Below are 14,949 nucleotides of genomic sequence, written 5' to 3' on the forward strand. Positions count from 1 at the left end.
TGAATGCAGATAAGAGGGGGGGATAGGGGAGGCATGTTAGACACTTGACATTGGTGGTATTGTCTGATTCTTTATTCTACTTTGATTTAAGGTTATTTTTCCTTTTGCTGCTTCCTACATGTCATTTTTTTTTCCTCTTTCTTTTGCCTCTCTACCTTCTTTGACTCTCCCTCCTGCCTTGTGGAAGAAATGTAGATGCTCTTATATAGATAGTGGTGAAGGTGGTGAACACATAAATGTATGACCATGCAGAAAACCATCGATTATTTACTTGGGATGGAATGTATGGTGAGTTTAAACAAAACCATATTAAAAAAAATGGGTTGATGACAAAAACTTGAGGGCAATATACTGAGTGAAATAAGCCAGACACATTAGGACAATTATTGCAGGGTCTCACTGATAGGAACTAATTACAATATGTAAACTCATAGACATGAAATATAAGGTACCAAGATATAGGATGAGGCTTAAGAATGGAGAGTGGTTGCTTAGTATAAGCAGAATGTTCAATTAGGATGAACTTAAATGTTTGGAAATGAACAGGGGTGTTGGTAGCAAGATGTGAGAATAACTAACAGCGCCGAATGGTGTGTGAATGAGGTGGAAAGGGGAAGCTCAGAGTCATATGTGTCACCAGAAGGAAAGTTGGAGGTCAAAAGATGGAAATGTATAAAACTGAATCCTATGGTGGGCAATGTCCATGATCAACTGTACAAATACTAGAAATCACTTCATGAACCAGAACAAATGTATGACAATACAATTAGAAGTTAATAATAGAGGGGCATATAGGGAAGAACTATATACCTATTACAAACTATATACTACAGTTAGTAGTATTTCAACATTTTTTCATAAACAGTAACAAATGTACTATATCAATACTAGGAGTCAACAATTGAGGGGGGTTGATTAGGGATAGGGGAGGAGTAGAGTTTCCTTTTCTTTTATTCTTTTTTCATCTTTCACTTTATTTCTTGTCTGGAGTAATGAAAAGTTTCTAAAAATTGAACAAAAATTAAGTGTGATGGATGCACAGCTGTATGAGGGTACCCAGGGGCAAGTGATTGTACAGTTTGGATCTTTGGATAATTGTATGGTATCTGAACAATCTCAATAAAAATGAAAAAAAAAATATCAGGCAAAATAGACTTTAAGTTAAAAAAATGTTACTAGAGACAAAGAAGGACATCAAAAATTGATAAAAGGGTCAACTTAACAAGAAGATTTAACAATTATAAATAAATATGCACCTAACAATAGAGCACTAAAATATACGAAGCAAACACTGACAGACTTGAAGGGAGAAATATGCAGTTCAACAACAGTTGGGGATTATAATACACTATTTTCAATACTGGATAGAACACCTAAACAGAAGATCAGAAAGGAAACAGAGGGCCTGAACAATATTATAAACCAATTAAGTCTAACAGATATGCATTAAAAAAACAACTTTACCTAACGCAGCAAAATACATATTCTTTTCATGTGCATATGGATCATTCTCCAGGATAGATTATACTTTAGGGCATAAGAGAAATCTTAACAAAATTAAAAATACCAAGTAACTTCTCTGACAATAATGAAGCTAGAAATCAATAACAGAAGGATATTGGAAAATTTACAAATATGTGGGACTTAAACAGCATACTCTTAAACAACCAATGGATTAAAGAAGAAAATGCCAAAGGGAATCTTTCATTTTGAAAGGAAAGGACACTAGAGAGTAACTCAAAGCTGTATGAAGAAATAAAGACCTCTGGATTTTGGAAAGGAAGGAATAAAACAATTTCTGTTTGCAGACAACATTACTTTATATATAGAAAATCCAAAGAAATCCACAAGAAAACTATTAGCACTAATAAATGAGTCCAGCGAAGTGGCAGGGTACAAGATTAACACACAAAAACCAATTGTGTTCCTATATACTAGCAACGTATAATCCAAAGAAGAAATTAAGAAAAACAATTCCATTCACAATAGCATCTAAATTTAACTGAGGATACAAAGGACTTGTATACTGAAAATTACAAAACATTGCTGAAAGAAATTGAAAACCTAAATAAATGGCAAGGCACTCCATGTTCATAGATTGGAAGAGTTAATATGTTCAATATGTCACTATTACCCAAAGCAATATTCAACAAATTTTAATGCACTCCCTGTAAAAATTCCAGCAGCCTTTTTTTTTTTTTTTTGGTAGAAATGGAAAAACCAATTCTAAAATTCACAGGGAATCTCAAGGGGCCCTGAGTAGCCAAAACAATCTTGAAAAAGAATGGAGTTGGAGGACTCAGAGTTCCTGATTTCAAATTGCTCTACCCAGCTACAGCAATCAAAACAATGTGGTACTGGCATAAAGATAGACAAATAGATTAATGGAACAGAAGTGAAAGTCCAGAAATAGAACCACACATTTATGACTGATTGGTTTTTGACAAGGGCCCACATACCTATGGCTGGTTGACTTTTGACAAGGGTGCTAAGGACACACGGGGGAGAAGAACAGTTTCTTCAACAAGTGGTGCTGGGAAAACTGGATCTCCAAATGCGAAAGAATGAAAGTAGACCCCAACCTCACATTATATACAAAAATAAACTCTAAATGGATCAAGGACCTAAATATAAGAGCTAATACTATAAAACTCTTAGAAGATAACATAGGAGCACATCTTCATAATCTAGGACTTAGCAGTGGATTCTTAGATATGACACCAAAAGCACTAGAAACAAAATAAACAACAGATAAATTTTATTTCATCAACATTTAAAACTTTTGTGCCTTGAAAGAAATTATCAAGAAAGCGAGAACACAACCTAACAGATTGGGAGAAAATAGTTTCAAGCCACATATCAGATAAGGGCTTACTATCCAAAAAATATAAAGACCTTTCACAATGTGACAACAAAAAGACAAATAACTCAATTAAAAAAAAAATGGGCAAATGGCTTGAATAGACATTTCTCCAAAGAAAATATTCAAATAGTCAATAAACACATGAAAAGATGCTCAACATCATTAGCCATTAGGGAAATGCAAATCAAAACCACAATGAGATACCACCTGTTCCAGACTGCTAAACCTTCTGGAATGCAAAATACCAGAAATGGATTGGCTTTTACAATGGGGGTTTATTAGGTTACAAATTTACAGTTCTAAGGCCATAAAAGTGTCCAAACTAAGGCTTCAACAAGAGGATACCTTCACTGAAGAAAGGCCGATGGCATCCAGAACCTCTGCCAGCTGGGAAGGCACATGGCTGGTGTCTGCTGTTCCCGGGTTGCATTTCAAAACGACTTTGCTCCCAGGTTGCATTGCTTTCAGCTTCTGATTCCATGGCTTTCTCTCTCAACATCTGTAGTTCTTACTTAGCTTCTCTGGGCAAACTCTGGATTTCATCTCTTAACTTCTCTCCTAGTTCTGGTTTCAAAGGCTATCTCCAAAATGTCTCTGTTTTCCCATTAAGGATCTCTGAGCTCTCTTCAAAATGTCTCTGTCTTTTATCCCCTCTCAGAGGATGCCAGTAAACTAATGAAGGTCCACCTTGAATGGGTGGGGTCACATGTCCATGGAAATAATCTAATCAAAAGGACCCACCCACAGTAGGTCTGTCCCCCCAAAAGTGGATTAAAAGAACATGGCTTTTGTGCAGTACATAACAGATTCAATACAGCATGCCACCTCACACAAGGATGGCTATTATTAAAAAATGGAAAATAACAAGTGCTGTAGAGGATGCAGAGAAATTGAAACTCTAATATATTGTTGGTGGGAGTGCAAAATGGTGCAGCCACTGTAGAAAGCAATATGGTGGGTCCTCAAAAAGTTAAATACAGAATTACCATATGATCCAGTAATTCCACCAGTAGGTATATACCCAAAGACAGCAAAAACAGGGTCTCAAACAGATTACCTGTACATCAGTGTTTATAGCAGCCTTATTCACAAGAGCCAAAAGGTGGAAACAACTCGAGTGTCCATCAACAAATGAATGGATAAACAAAATGTGGTACTTAGACACAATGGAATATTATTCAGGCATAAGAAAGAATGAAGTTCTGATATATGCCGTAACATGGAAGAACCTTGAAAACATTATGCTCAGTGTAAGAAGCAAGTCATATAAGGACAAAACCTATATGCTGTCATTTACAAGGGATGACTACAGATAGCAAATTCCCAGTGATAGAAAGCAGTTTAGAGGGTACTGGGAGATGGGGGAAGGAGAAGTGCTTCTAAAAATTAAAAAAAAAAAAAAAAAAAAAAAATTAAATAAAAGAAAAAAAACCCACCCAGTTACAGGTTGGGTACGGGGAGGGTGGCGTGGTACATGAGAAGGCTGGTAAGGAGAAGGACGAAGGTCTGGATGCCAGAGGCTGGTGGTGCTGGGGCTGCTTGGGGTTTCCTCCTAGGGCAGCAGTTGTGGGAGCTCAGGATGCCATGTGATAAAAAGCAGGGGGCTCCTGACCTTCCTGTGTGGCTGAGCCTCCTCTCCCCTGTGTGGGCTCCCCACTTGCAGAATTGGTCCCACCCCTCAGGCAGGTATTCTGTCTCTTGCACCTTCCATGAGGGTCCATTCCAGGACCAGAAACCAGGCCAAGCAATTCAGGACTTGGAGTTATAGGAGGGGCAAGGTCATTATTACTAGGCCTCTTGGGGGGCACCCACAGTCCTGGAAGCCTCCTCCATCAAGCTGTCCCCTTCCCATTGCTCCCCTGGGCCTGGTTGACCAGCAGCTGCCCACCCCACAGGGAGGCAGTCTAGCCAAGCCAGACAGAGACTTGCCTGCATGTGGGATGAGCTCCCAGGGAAGCTACAGCAGTGCCCAGCGCTGGCAGCCCCCTCCCCAGACACAGGCCAGGTCTGGGTCCGCCAGGCTGACAGCTCAGAGATGCAGGCAATGCAGAGATCCAACAAAATCTTGAGCGGGCAACTCTGTTCTGGGTGGTGGGACTCAAGCAAGAAACATGAGGAGCTTTGGCGGGGGGGTCTCCATTCCTCTCATTCCAGCTCCCAACCCCCAAGGCCCAGCCAATGTTCCTGGGCAGTCGGTCCACTGTCTCAGAGAAGAGGCCTGGTGCCTGGGTGGGGCCTTTCCCAGCCTTCCTGGGGCTGGCAGTAGGGATGGATGGGCATCTGCAGTCCATACAAGGAAGGCATCCAGACCTGGCCCAGGCTGGCAGCACCTGTTGGAGGGCCCTGTCTGGGCGGAAGCCCGAGTCCAGGGCCGGGCAGCAGCTTCTGCTTTTACTGGGCCAGCATGCAGGCCTTCTTACAGGCCACTGCGGACACTAGGGCTGCCCCCCGGCCGCTGCCCTCTTCGGATTCAATGAAGGTGATCTCGCAGCTGGGCGTCAGCCTCCTCACGCTGGCGTGAAACCGGTCCTTGAAGCTGGAGAGGAGGCGATCAGGGCTGGCCATTCCTTCCCCTAGCTCTCCCACACTTGCCCTTCCCACCCACCAAGCCCTGCAAGGGGGAGACTCCAAGGGAACTCAGGCAGCCTGGGGCAAGGGACCTTGTCCAGTGTTTGGGTCGCGGAGGAAGAGGAGAAGAGGATGGCTGAGGATGGAGGATTCTTGTAACCGTGAGCCGCAGGGATCTACCGCAGTGCTCCGGTCAGGATACATATCCACAGGGAGGGTGGGCCCCAGCGGGCGAGGGAGGCTGCGGCGCGCCCATCTCCCCACCCCAGGCGCCCCTCTGCCCTCCCGCCCGCCGCGGGCTCACCTGGGGTGCAGCTTGTACACGGAGCCGTCCACGCCCACGGTGATGCGCATGGACTCCTCGCTGCGGCTCTGGCGCATGCGGTTGATGACGGCCGCCAGCCCCGCCGAGCACATCTGCGCGGCGCGCGTGGACACGCTCTCGCAGACGCGGCGGACCAGGTCGCAGTCGGTGGCCGAGGGTCGCAGCCCCAGTGTGCTCAGGATGTTGTAGATCTGCTTACGGTCGCCTGAGTCGCTGCGTGGCGAAGGTGGAAGCGGAAGGGTCGCCGCGGGCCCCGTCAACCTGCCCATCCCCAAGAGGGACTCAGCCCCCGGGAACCCCGGACCCACCCCGACTCGCCCCTGGAAATTTCACTCTACTATAAATGAATAGCTGACTTTTCCTTCCCCCATCTCTCATATCTTAAAATGAGACAAGGATGGGTCGCGCGTAGCCACAAGGTGCCTGAGCCAGCCCCCTGGCTCTCCAGCCGGATCCACGCGCCCTCCACGCACCTCTCCACCTGCGAGACAAAGCGCGTCTCGAAGGCGCCGCGCGTGCGCAGGTGCTCCGAGGCCTCGCCGTGGAAGAGCAGGTTCTGGTCCACGAGCTTCAGCAGCACAAGCCGCACCAGCTCGCCCATGTACTTGCCGCCGATGAGCTTCTCGTACCTGAGGCAGACGGCGGGCGGGTGGCCGGGTCACCGCCGGGCGGCTGTGCGCAAACAAGCCCGGCCCGCGGGTGCCCACGTGCAGGTGGAGACGCCATGCCAGGTTCCACGTTTCTCCGGGGAGAGCCTGGGGACACCCCACTCCCCGCTGTGGCTCCAAGTCTGGGTTCGAGCCCGGTTCGGCCACTGTGACCTGGGACAGCTTCACCTAAGGGATGCGGAGCCTGCTTGGGGGGTTAAGGGCAGGGCCTGCTGCTGGCAAGGGCAGTGGAAAGGGAGCCGGGAGCTGGAGGACCCACGTGGCATCCTTCTGAAACGGTTTTTGGCCAGGCCCTGCTAAGCACAATCCCGGTGAGAGGTGCTGGGATCATTACTCCACGTGACAGCTGGGGCCCCCTACGGGTGCACACTAAGACGTCAGCTCTTGGTACCCGGCGGAGCTGGTCAAGAACTTGGTGAATGTCCGTGAGCCTCAGTCTCCGCATCTTGGAATACATTTAATGCTAATGGTTTAGTAGGGGTGTGTGAACAAAAGAGCTGAAGCCAAAGAAGCAGCTAGCACACCCTGGTGCACAGTGGAAGGCGGCTGAGTGACAGCCGGGGTCAGCGACAAGCTCTGTGACTTGCCTTCCAAGCAAGGTGTGTGTGTTCCGCACAATATCAACACTCCTGGGAATGCGGAAACATATTTGCTTTGGGGAGCTCTGGGTTCAACACAATCTTTGCCGCAGATTTCCCAGAGCCTTTGCTGTGACAGTGGTCACTGTGAATCTGCTGGGAGGGGGGACGCTCTTTCTGAGGCCCGAGCCTTCCCATCTGTGCTGTTCCCAGTCCACGGAGGGGCCGCCCTGACTGTGAACAGAATGAATGAACCCACGAGCCCTCTGAGGAAGGGATTGTCAATTTGCTTTCCCCAAATGTGTTTAAAAACAAGGCCATTATGTGGCGGAGGTCAGGACGCCCATCTGCTGCTGCACGCGACCGGGTACTGCCCAAGCACGTCTCTTCAGGGGCTGAGAGCGCGGGGGTGGAGAGTGGGGAGGGGCGCCGGGGCGGGGAGGTCCTTACAGCTGCTGACCCGGGTTCATGGAGTTCTCGTCAACCACGCGGTCGTACTCGAGCAGGAACTCATCCAGCTCGCCAGAGTCCCCGAAGGCGCCCCACTCGGTGTTGACGCACATGCGGCCCTCGTTCCCCTCCACCAGCTCCACGTTCTGCATCTCCTCCATGTAGCAGGCATTGCAGCCCGTGCCTGTGGCGGTGGGGGTGGGAGGGGCGGTGGTGGAGGGGGTGGTGTCAGGCCTCACCTTACTGTGGCTGCCCCCCCTTTCCCTGCTGCTGGATGGTGTGGAAGTAGAGCAGGGGCAGGGCACCTGGGGTGGGGTGGGGGAACTCCCCGCCTCTCCCGTTCCTACCCGCAGGGAAGTTCCCTTTGCCCTGTGTCCTCCTAGCCTCCTCTGAGCCCCCCTATTCTGTGCCTCCCCTTCCACCATACTATGCAAAGGGCCTCCCTGCAATGCCTGGAGGAATGGAAAGACCTGGGCTCAGTGCAGCCTGCCCACCTTTCCAGACTGGACACAAGCATGCCCCCCACCCCTTCATCTCCTGAGCCCCTCATGGACAACTGCAGGCTGCACCAGGTGTGATATTTGCAGGGCCCAGTGCAAAGTGAAAATGTGAGGCTCCTTGTTCACAAATTAATAAGAATTTCAAAATAATGACACCAGGACATCAAGCCAAGCTTGAGGCCCTTCTGGGGGTGAGGCCCGTGAGACTGCATGGGCTGTGTGCCTGTGAGGTGGTTGGGGCTGCAAACTCAACTGCCCCCAAGAGCCAGAGGGGCCATGGGAACACGTCAGAGGCTCAGGTGGTCACCCCTTTACCATCTCCGCCCTCGGAGGGGTTTGCCTGGGCAGACCAACTATAGCCTGGCCTGGTGAGGGTGTAAGTCAGGGTGTCTTGGGCAGCCACACCCTGTTTAGGTGGCCCCAGGCCCTGGGAGAGGAGACCCCGGGGCCACAGCCAGGAACTCTGGAGCCTCTGTTTAGATGTTGATCTTAAAGACCACTTTCCATCTCAATGGTAGAAGGAAAGTAAAAGATATTTAAAAAAACAAGGGAGACCAAGTGAGGTCAGGTCAGCATTTAAATCGTATACACATACATACCTAGGTGGACACATATATACATACACATATATACCTACATATACATATATGTACACCTGCATATATATGTATATATATGATTTGGGGGAGGGCAAATATAGAGATAGGTTCCTGAGAATACAAGCACATTGCTCTGTAGTGTTGGCTCTGAAGGGCTGTTGAAACCGGTAACTTTAACCCCGATTTCAGATGTCCAGGGCCCAGAAAGTCCAGAAAACAAGCGCAGGCCTCTGTGCTCCCAGCAAATAATTGATCTCCCCTTATAGCTCCTCAGTGAACGCGCGAGAGCATGACCTCGGCAACTCCTGGGAAAGGCCCGCAGTTGGAGTGGAAGGCCACTTGGTGGCGCCAGCACCGACACTCATCCTGGTACCCGTTTGACCTTCAGGCCGGGCAAGGCCAGGCCAGGCCCCCCCAGCCATGGTCAGACCATCCAGGAAAGGGATGATGTCACTTTTGGTGACCACTCGGACAAATCCGTCTAGTTCAGTCAATTTTCTAGATAGAGTGTTTTAATTGAAACTCCTGAGGGTGCAGTAGTTGTTACCTTTTGGAGTGCTTCTTCCCCCAGAGAATAGCGCCCATGTTCAGGAGACACCCTGTCCCCTCCCCAAGAGCTTCTCCTCCCAGGAACCTGCCGATCACCGTCACTTGGTAAGTCCTTGGACTTGGCTGCTGCCCCCTGCGGGGCCTCTCAGACGACTGGGAGCCCCCTGCTCTGTGCAGCCTGCTATGCACAGGGGCCTTGGCACAGCCTTCTGGGAGGAGAGGGGTGCCCTGGAAAGCAGGGGGGGGGTTCTTACCCACAATCATGCCGACCTCACACCGGTGGTCCTCATAGTAACAGGAGATCATCGTAGCCACGGTGTCGTTCACCATGGCAACCACGTCCATTTCAAAGTCCTGCCAAGAAGCACAGAGGAGGCAATGCTGGGGCTCCCGAGGCTGGGGGCAGGAAGGGGGCTCAGGGCTCAGCCTGCTCGGGGTCCATCCAGCCCAGCAAGGGAGGCCAGGAGCGCCTGGGGGGGGGGCAGTCCCGGGGCAGGCGCAGGTGCCAACTCACCCCTCTCCGCTTGATAGCGTCTCGCAGGAGCCCGACGATGTTGTTCCCTTCGGCTCCTGAGGCCTTGAAGCCTTTGGTCCAGTTGAGAAGGATACCCTGTGGGGAAAGGGAGGTCCTCAGTGGCTTCTGCAGAAGGATGCTGGGGGAGGGAAGGGTGGGCACGGGGGCAGGGAGCCACGGCTGGCCCTTTACCTCACTCTGGCAGGGGTGAAGGGTCAGGGAGCTAACTCTGATCACAGGGACATGCAGCTCCATTTCTCAGCTGAGGAAAGTGAGGCTCTGAGCAGTCCCATAACTTTGAGAGGGGTTGGGAGACAATTCTCAACAAATATCTCATATTTCTGCATGGCTGGGTTCCAGCCAGTTTAAGAATGTTCATATAGTAAAAGCTTAGAGACATCCTTCCAGAATAAAGACTGAGTCTGGAGGGCAGCAGCTCTATCTATGATCAGTTTTCTAATTTGGAGTTCCTCTCCTGAATGCACCCCACTGTATGGTCCTCACCAAGTCTCTCTGTGGGTATTGGAGCTTGGGAGACTAGCACAAGATGTTGCTCTGGCTGCTGCTTTGGCTGTGAGTAATAAACTCTCTTTGTCTCTGGCCCAAAGGTCTTGTGTCTTATATATGTGTGTGTATGTGTGTGTGTGTGTATAATCTGTGTGTATGCATGTATAATCTGCATGTCTATATCTGCAATCTGTGTATGTATGTGTGTGTGTGTGTGTGTGTGTGTGTGTGTGTAACCATGGCAGGCTAACTTGTTAGCTTATGGGTAGGATAAACTCAGGCTCTCTGCAGCTCCCGATTTAACAAGAGGCACGGTATCGCATAGAGATGAAGTGTATGCTTGCTGGAGCCAATGGTGAGGGTTGAGTTCCAGCCCTGCCACTTCTCACCGTAGCCAACTTATTTAATTTCAGTTTCCTCATCTGCAATGGGGGTGATAATAGCACAGGCCCCATAGGGTAATGGTGGGGCTTAAAGTGACAGAGCCACAATTTGAATCTGGCACTTCCCCTTCAGAGCTTCGGGCTTTCTCCCAATGTGGCAGGGCTGCATTTAAAGGCAGAATGAAGCAGATTTCATGGGGCCCATTTCTCTGGACGTCCTCCCCGACCCACCATGCAGCAGGCTGGCCCCACCTTGTCGATGTCTTCGTGCCGTACAGGAAAGGAGAAGGTGAAGCCCAGGGGCAGCTTCTTGTGCTTCATCTGATGCTTGTCCAGGAAGTCGGAGATGCACTCGGAGATGTAGTCAAAGAGCTGGAAGATGCACACCCAGGTGTGCCACCCTTGCTTCAGAGGGCGGGCAGGTGGGCAGTCAGCCCGGCCCCTGGCTGCACCCAGCAAGGTTGGGCCTCAAGCCTGGCCCCCCCATCCCCTCCCCTGGAGGCTTGGGGCTGAGGTGCACCCCTGACCATGATGTCATCGGTTTTTGCCCTGGTCCCCAGGGTCTCCCTTGGCACACCCCCTGCCCCACCGCCCCGTTCGACCCAGATGCTGACCATCTCAGCAGTGCCCGTCATCACGTCCTCGGGTATGGAGTACATTTGGTGCTTGGTTTTGACGCTCCACTGCCCCACCTCGCCTTCCCCCACCTTCACCAGCATCACCCTGAAATTGGTGCCGCCCAGATCCAGCGAGAGGAAGTCCCCGACTTCTGCAACCACAAGGAGAAGCTTGTTGGCCTCGTGGGCTCCACCGGCAGCCCCAAGGCCAGAAAGACAGGAGGGGAAGGCTCAGGAGGGGCTGGGTGAGGGCTGCATAGGAACCTGGGGGACCCCTGGGAAAACTGTGATGGGGTCAAAGGCAGGATTAGGGAATGGTCCATGGAAAAGCCTGGCTGTGGGCTGCAGTTCCTCACGCACAGAGACCAGTGAAGACCTGGTGAAATGGCCCAGGCTCAGGATGGGTACAGGAGGCGGTGAGAGCCACATGGCAGGCTGAGCTGGTTCCACCCTGAGCTGCTCCTTCCTAAGTGAGGGCACAAAAGCCAGTTTTACTGAAGCTCGAGTGCCCCAGGGGAGTCTGAGGACCCGGGTTTGGATTAGCTGAGCCAAGGTTGAGAGTCTGCTCACTTCCGGGGCCCACGCCATTGGGGACTTCACTACTCGCCTATGGAGAGCCTGTCCCAGGGCTACTGGGGGACACTAGGGCTCCTCCACCTGCAGGGGTCCGGCTGGGACAGCTGCCTCCGGGACGCAGCGCCATCCCTGCGCCCCGCCCCGCGGTACCTGAGCCTTCCGGGGTGGAGCGTACGTAGGTGGGCAGCATCTTCACGCTGGCCTCCTCGTGCGTCTCCAGCCTCAGGCCGCGGTCCATCTCCTTCTGCATCCGTCTCATCACCTTCTTCAGGTCCTCCTCCTGCAACTGGAACTCCGCCAGGATCTGCTCCGCCTGCCGAGGGATGGGATTGGGAGAGGCCCGGCCTGGGGGAGGGGCTGCTTGGGGTGGATGGGAGCGAATCCCGGGGGGCAGAGGGGAGGAAGCGCGGCGGAAGGAGGGAGAGAAGAAGGGCGGGGGTGGGGGGATGCGCAGATAGGAAGCGCGGGTGGAGGAGGGGGAGAGCGCAGGAGGAGGAGCATGGGGAGGAGCATGGGGAGGAGAGAGGTGGGGGGAGGAGTGCGGGGGCAGCATGGGAGGAGGAGGAGCGCAGGGGCAGGACCCGTGGCCACGTGTCCCTACAAACATAGCAGTATCCCTGTTGTCTTCTGACCCAAAGCCCAGGAAGACCCTTTAAAACTTGTGTGATTTCAGACTATTTCCCACAGTTAAAGCCAGGTGACAAATGGACACAGCAGGGTTTAAAGACCAGTTCCTAAATAAACTGAGCCTGAGGGCATGCTGGTGGGCCCAGCAGCAGAGGGAAGCTGGCTTTCATCCCCTGAGCACATTCCCACGGCAGTTCCCTTCGGTGCCCTCCTTGACCTCCCTCAGGCCCCAGGCCAAGAGGGGCCACACGGGGAGGGAGGAAGGAGGTGCCGCCAGGGGGAGCCGTGGAGACCCAGCCGGAAGGGCCTCCCTGGAGGGCGGCTGGCAGCGGGCATCCCTGTCTCAAAACCCCTGTCATTGGGTGTTTAGGAATTTATTCAAGGAAGTATTCGGGCCAGCGTGCTCCAATGTGCATATGGGATTAGTCGAGGTATATGGAAAGGTTGGTCTGTGAAGAGGCTTTGGTTAAGTTCTTAATGTTAGGGAAAGGGATCTGCAGGGCCGCCTGCTCACATGAGCCGGGTTCCCAGCCCGCAGTTACTGCGAACGCAGACACCGGCGTGGAGGGTCCGCACAATGGCACGAGGATGGCCTCTGCTCTGCGAGGGTCCCCAGCTGCTCCGACGCTGTGTGTGTGTGTGTGTGTGTGTGTGTGTGTCCCTGTCACTATGGCGTGTGTTCATGGAGAAAAAGTCAAGTTGATACACTGCTAATCTCAGGTCAGCAGTTAAGGAAACAAATCATAAAGATATTTTCATTTCCAACGAAAAAGGAAAGGTATTCTGATAAGAATAGTGGAGCCACTCCTCAGAAAAGTTCACATTCTCTCACACATGGTTTCATGTACAAGGTCGTATGGTTTGGTGGTTTGAAGCTGTATTCACCCCCAGAAAACTGTTCTTAAATGTGATCCGTTCCTCGATCTGGTGAAACATATGACAACATGGATGAACCTAGAAGACATAATGCTGAGCGAAATAAGCCAGGCACAAAAAGAGAAATATTATATGCTACCACTAATGTGAACTTTGAAAAATGTAAAACAAATGGTTTATAATGTAGAATGTAGGGGAACTAGCAGTAGAGAGCAATTAAGGAAGGGGGAACAATAATCCAGGAAGAACAGATAAGCTATTTAACGTTCTGGGGATGCCCAGAAATGACTATGGTCTGTTAATTTCTGATGGTTGTAGTAGGAACAAGTTCACTGAAATGTTGCTATATTATGTAACTTTCTTGGGGTAAAGTAGGAACATGTTGGAAGTTAAGCAGTTATCTTAGGTTAGTTGTCTTTTTCTTACTCCCTTGCTATGGTCTCTTTGAAATGCTCTTTTACTGTATGTTTGTTTTCTTTTTAACTTTTTTTTTCATACAGGTGATTTGAAAAAATAAGGGAAAGTTAAAAAAAAAAAAAAAAAAAAAGATGTAGTGCCCCCTTGAGGAGCCTGTGGAGAATGCAGGGGTATTCGCCTACCCCACCTCCATGGTTGCTAACATGACCACAGACATAGGGGACTGATGGTTTGATGGGTTGAGCCCTCTACCATAAGTTTTACCCTTGGGAAGACGGTTGCTGCAAAGGAGAGGCTAGGCCTCCCTGTATTTGTGCCTAAGAGTCTCCTCCTGAATGCCTCTTTGTTGCTCAGATGTGGCCCTCTCTCTCTGGCTAAGCCAACTTGAAAGGTGAAATCACTGCCCTCCCCCCTACGTGGGATCAGACACCCAGGGAAGTGAATCTCCCTGGCAACGTGGAATATGACTCCCAGGGAGGAATGTAGACCTGGCACCGTGGGACGGAGAACATCTTCTTGACCAAAAGGGGGATGTGAAAGGAAATGAAATAAGCTTCAGTGGCAGAGAGATTCCAAAAGGAGCCGAGAGGTCACTCTGGTGGGCACTCTTATACACACTTTAGACAACCCTTTTTAGGTTCTAAAGAATTGGGGTAGCTGGTGGTGGATACCTGAAACTATCAAACTACAACCCAGAACCCATGAATCTCGAAGACAGTTGTATAAAAATGTAGCTTATGAGGGGTGACAATGGGATTGGGAAAGCCATAAGGACCAAACACCACTTTGTCTAGTTTATGGATGGATGTGTAGAAAAGTAGGGGAAGGAAACAAACAGACAAAGGTACCCAGTGTTCTTTTTTACTTCAATTGCTCTTTTTCACTCTAATTATTATTCTTGTTATTTTTGTGTGTGTGCTAATGAAGGTGTCAGGGATTGATTTAGGTGATGAATGTACAACTATGTAATGGTACTGTAAACAATCGAAAGTACAATTTGTTTTGTATGACTGCGTGGTATGTGAATATATCTCAATAAAATGATGATTAAAAAAAAAAAAAAAAAAAAATGTGATCCGTTCCTGTGGGTGTGAAACCATAAGTAGGACCTTTGGGTGAGGCTACTTCAGTTAAGGTGTGACCCATCTCATTCAAGATGGGTCTTAATTCTATTTCTGGAGTCCTTTTTAAGAGAATGAAATTCAGACACACAGAGAGAAAGCCACAGGGGGAGCAGCCAGCAGCTGAACATCAACGGAACCTGGAAGGGAAGGGAGAGACCAGGAGATGCCACCATGTGCCTTGCTGTGTGACAAGCTAAGGAGCCCAGGA

The 14,949-nt window shown here is 50.1% G+C and overlaps 1 protein-coding gene across 3 annotated transcripts; it reads right to left on the reverse strand.

Moving 5' to 3' along the window:
- Nucleotides 1-4,250: 4,250 nt before the first annotated feature.
- GCK (glucokinase) lies at nt 4,251-12,046 on the reverse strand. 3 transcript variants are annotated; one of them, XM_037837583.1, is made up of 9 exons: nt 11,848-12,046; nt 11,119-11,273; nt 10,757-10,876; nt 9,615-9,710; nt 9,355-9,454; nt 7,453-7,636; nt 6,230-6,385; nt 5,736-5,969; nt 4,251-5,399 (listed from the first exon to the last, which is right to left on the reverse strand). In XM_037837583.1, exons 1-9 carry the CDS (start codon nt 11,954-11,956, stop codon nt 5,255-5,257), a joined length of 1,299 nt encoding a protein of 432 aa, XP_037693511.1. In that variant the 5' UTR covers nt 11,957-12,046; the 3' UTR covers nt 4,251-5,254. The 3 variants fall into 3 exon arrangements, with proteins under 3 accessions (XP_037693511.1, XP_037693514.1, XP_037693513.1); XM_037837585.1 differs by lacking the exon at nt 11,848-12,046 and adding an exon at nt 11,482-11,536 and having other exon boundaries at nt 5,255-5,399; XM_037837586.1 differs by lacking the exons at nt 9,355-9,454; nt 9,615-9,710; nt 10,757-10,876; nt 11,119-11,273; nt 11,848-12,046 and having other exon boundaries at nt 7,463-7,579.
- Nucleotides 12,047-14,949: the final 2,903 nt, after the last annotated feature.

Source organism: Choloepus didactylus, chromosome 5, assembly GCF_015220235.1.
Source record: "Choloepus didactylus isolate mChoDid1 chromosome 5, mChoDid1.pri, whole genome shotgun sequence".
NCBI classification, from domain to species: domain Eukaryota; kingdom Metazoa; phylum Chordata; class Mammalia; order Pilosa; family Megalonychidae; genus Choloepus; species Choloepus didactylus.

Excerpts from the sequence above, each read along its gene's own strand:
- GCK (XM_037837583.1), bottom strand. The coding sequence starts at position 11,956 with ATGAGACGGATGCAGAAGGAGATGGACCGCGGCCTGAGGCTGGAGACG. Across the intron at positions 10,877-11,118 it reads TGACGGGCACTGCTGAGATG|CTCTTTGACTACATCTCCGA; the intron begins GTCAGCATCTGG and ends TGCATCTTCCAG. Across the intron at positions 9,455-9,614 it reads ACGCTATCAAGCGGAGAGGG|GACTTTGAAATGGACGTGGT; the intron begins GTGAGTTGGCAC and ends GCTTCTTGGCAG.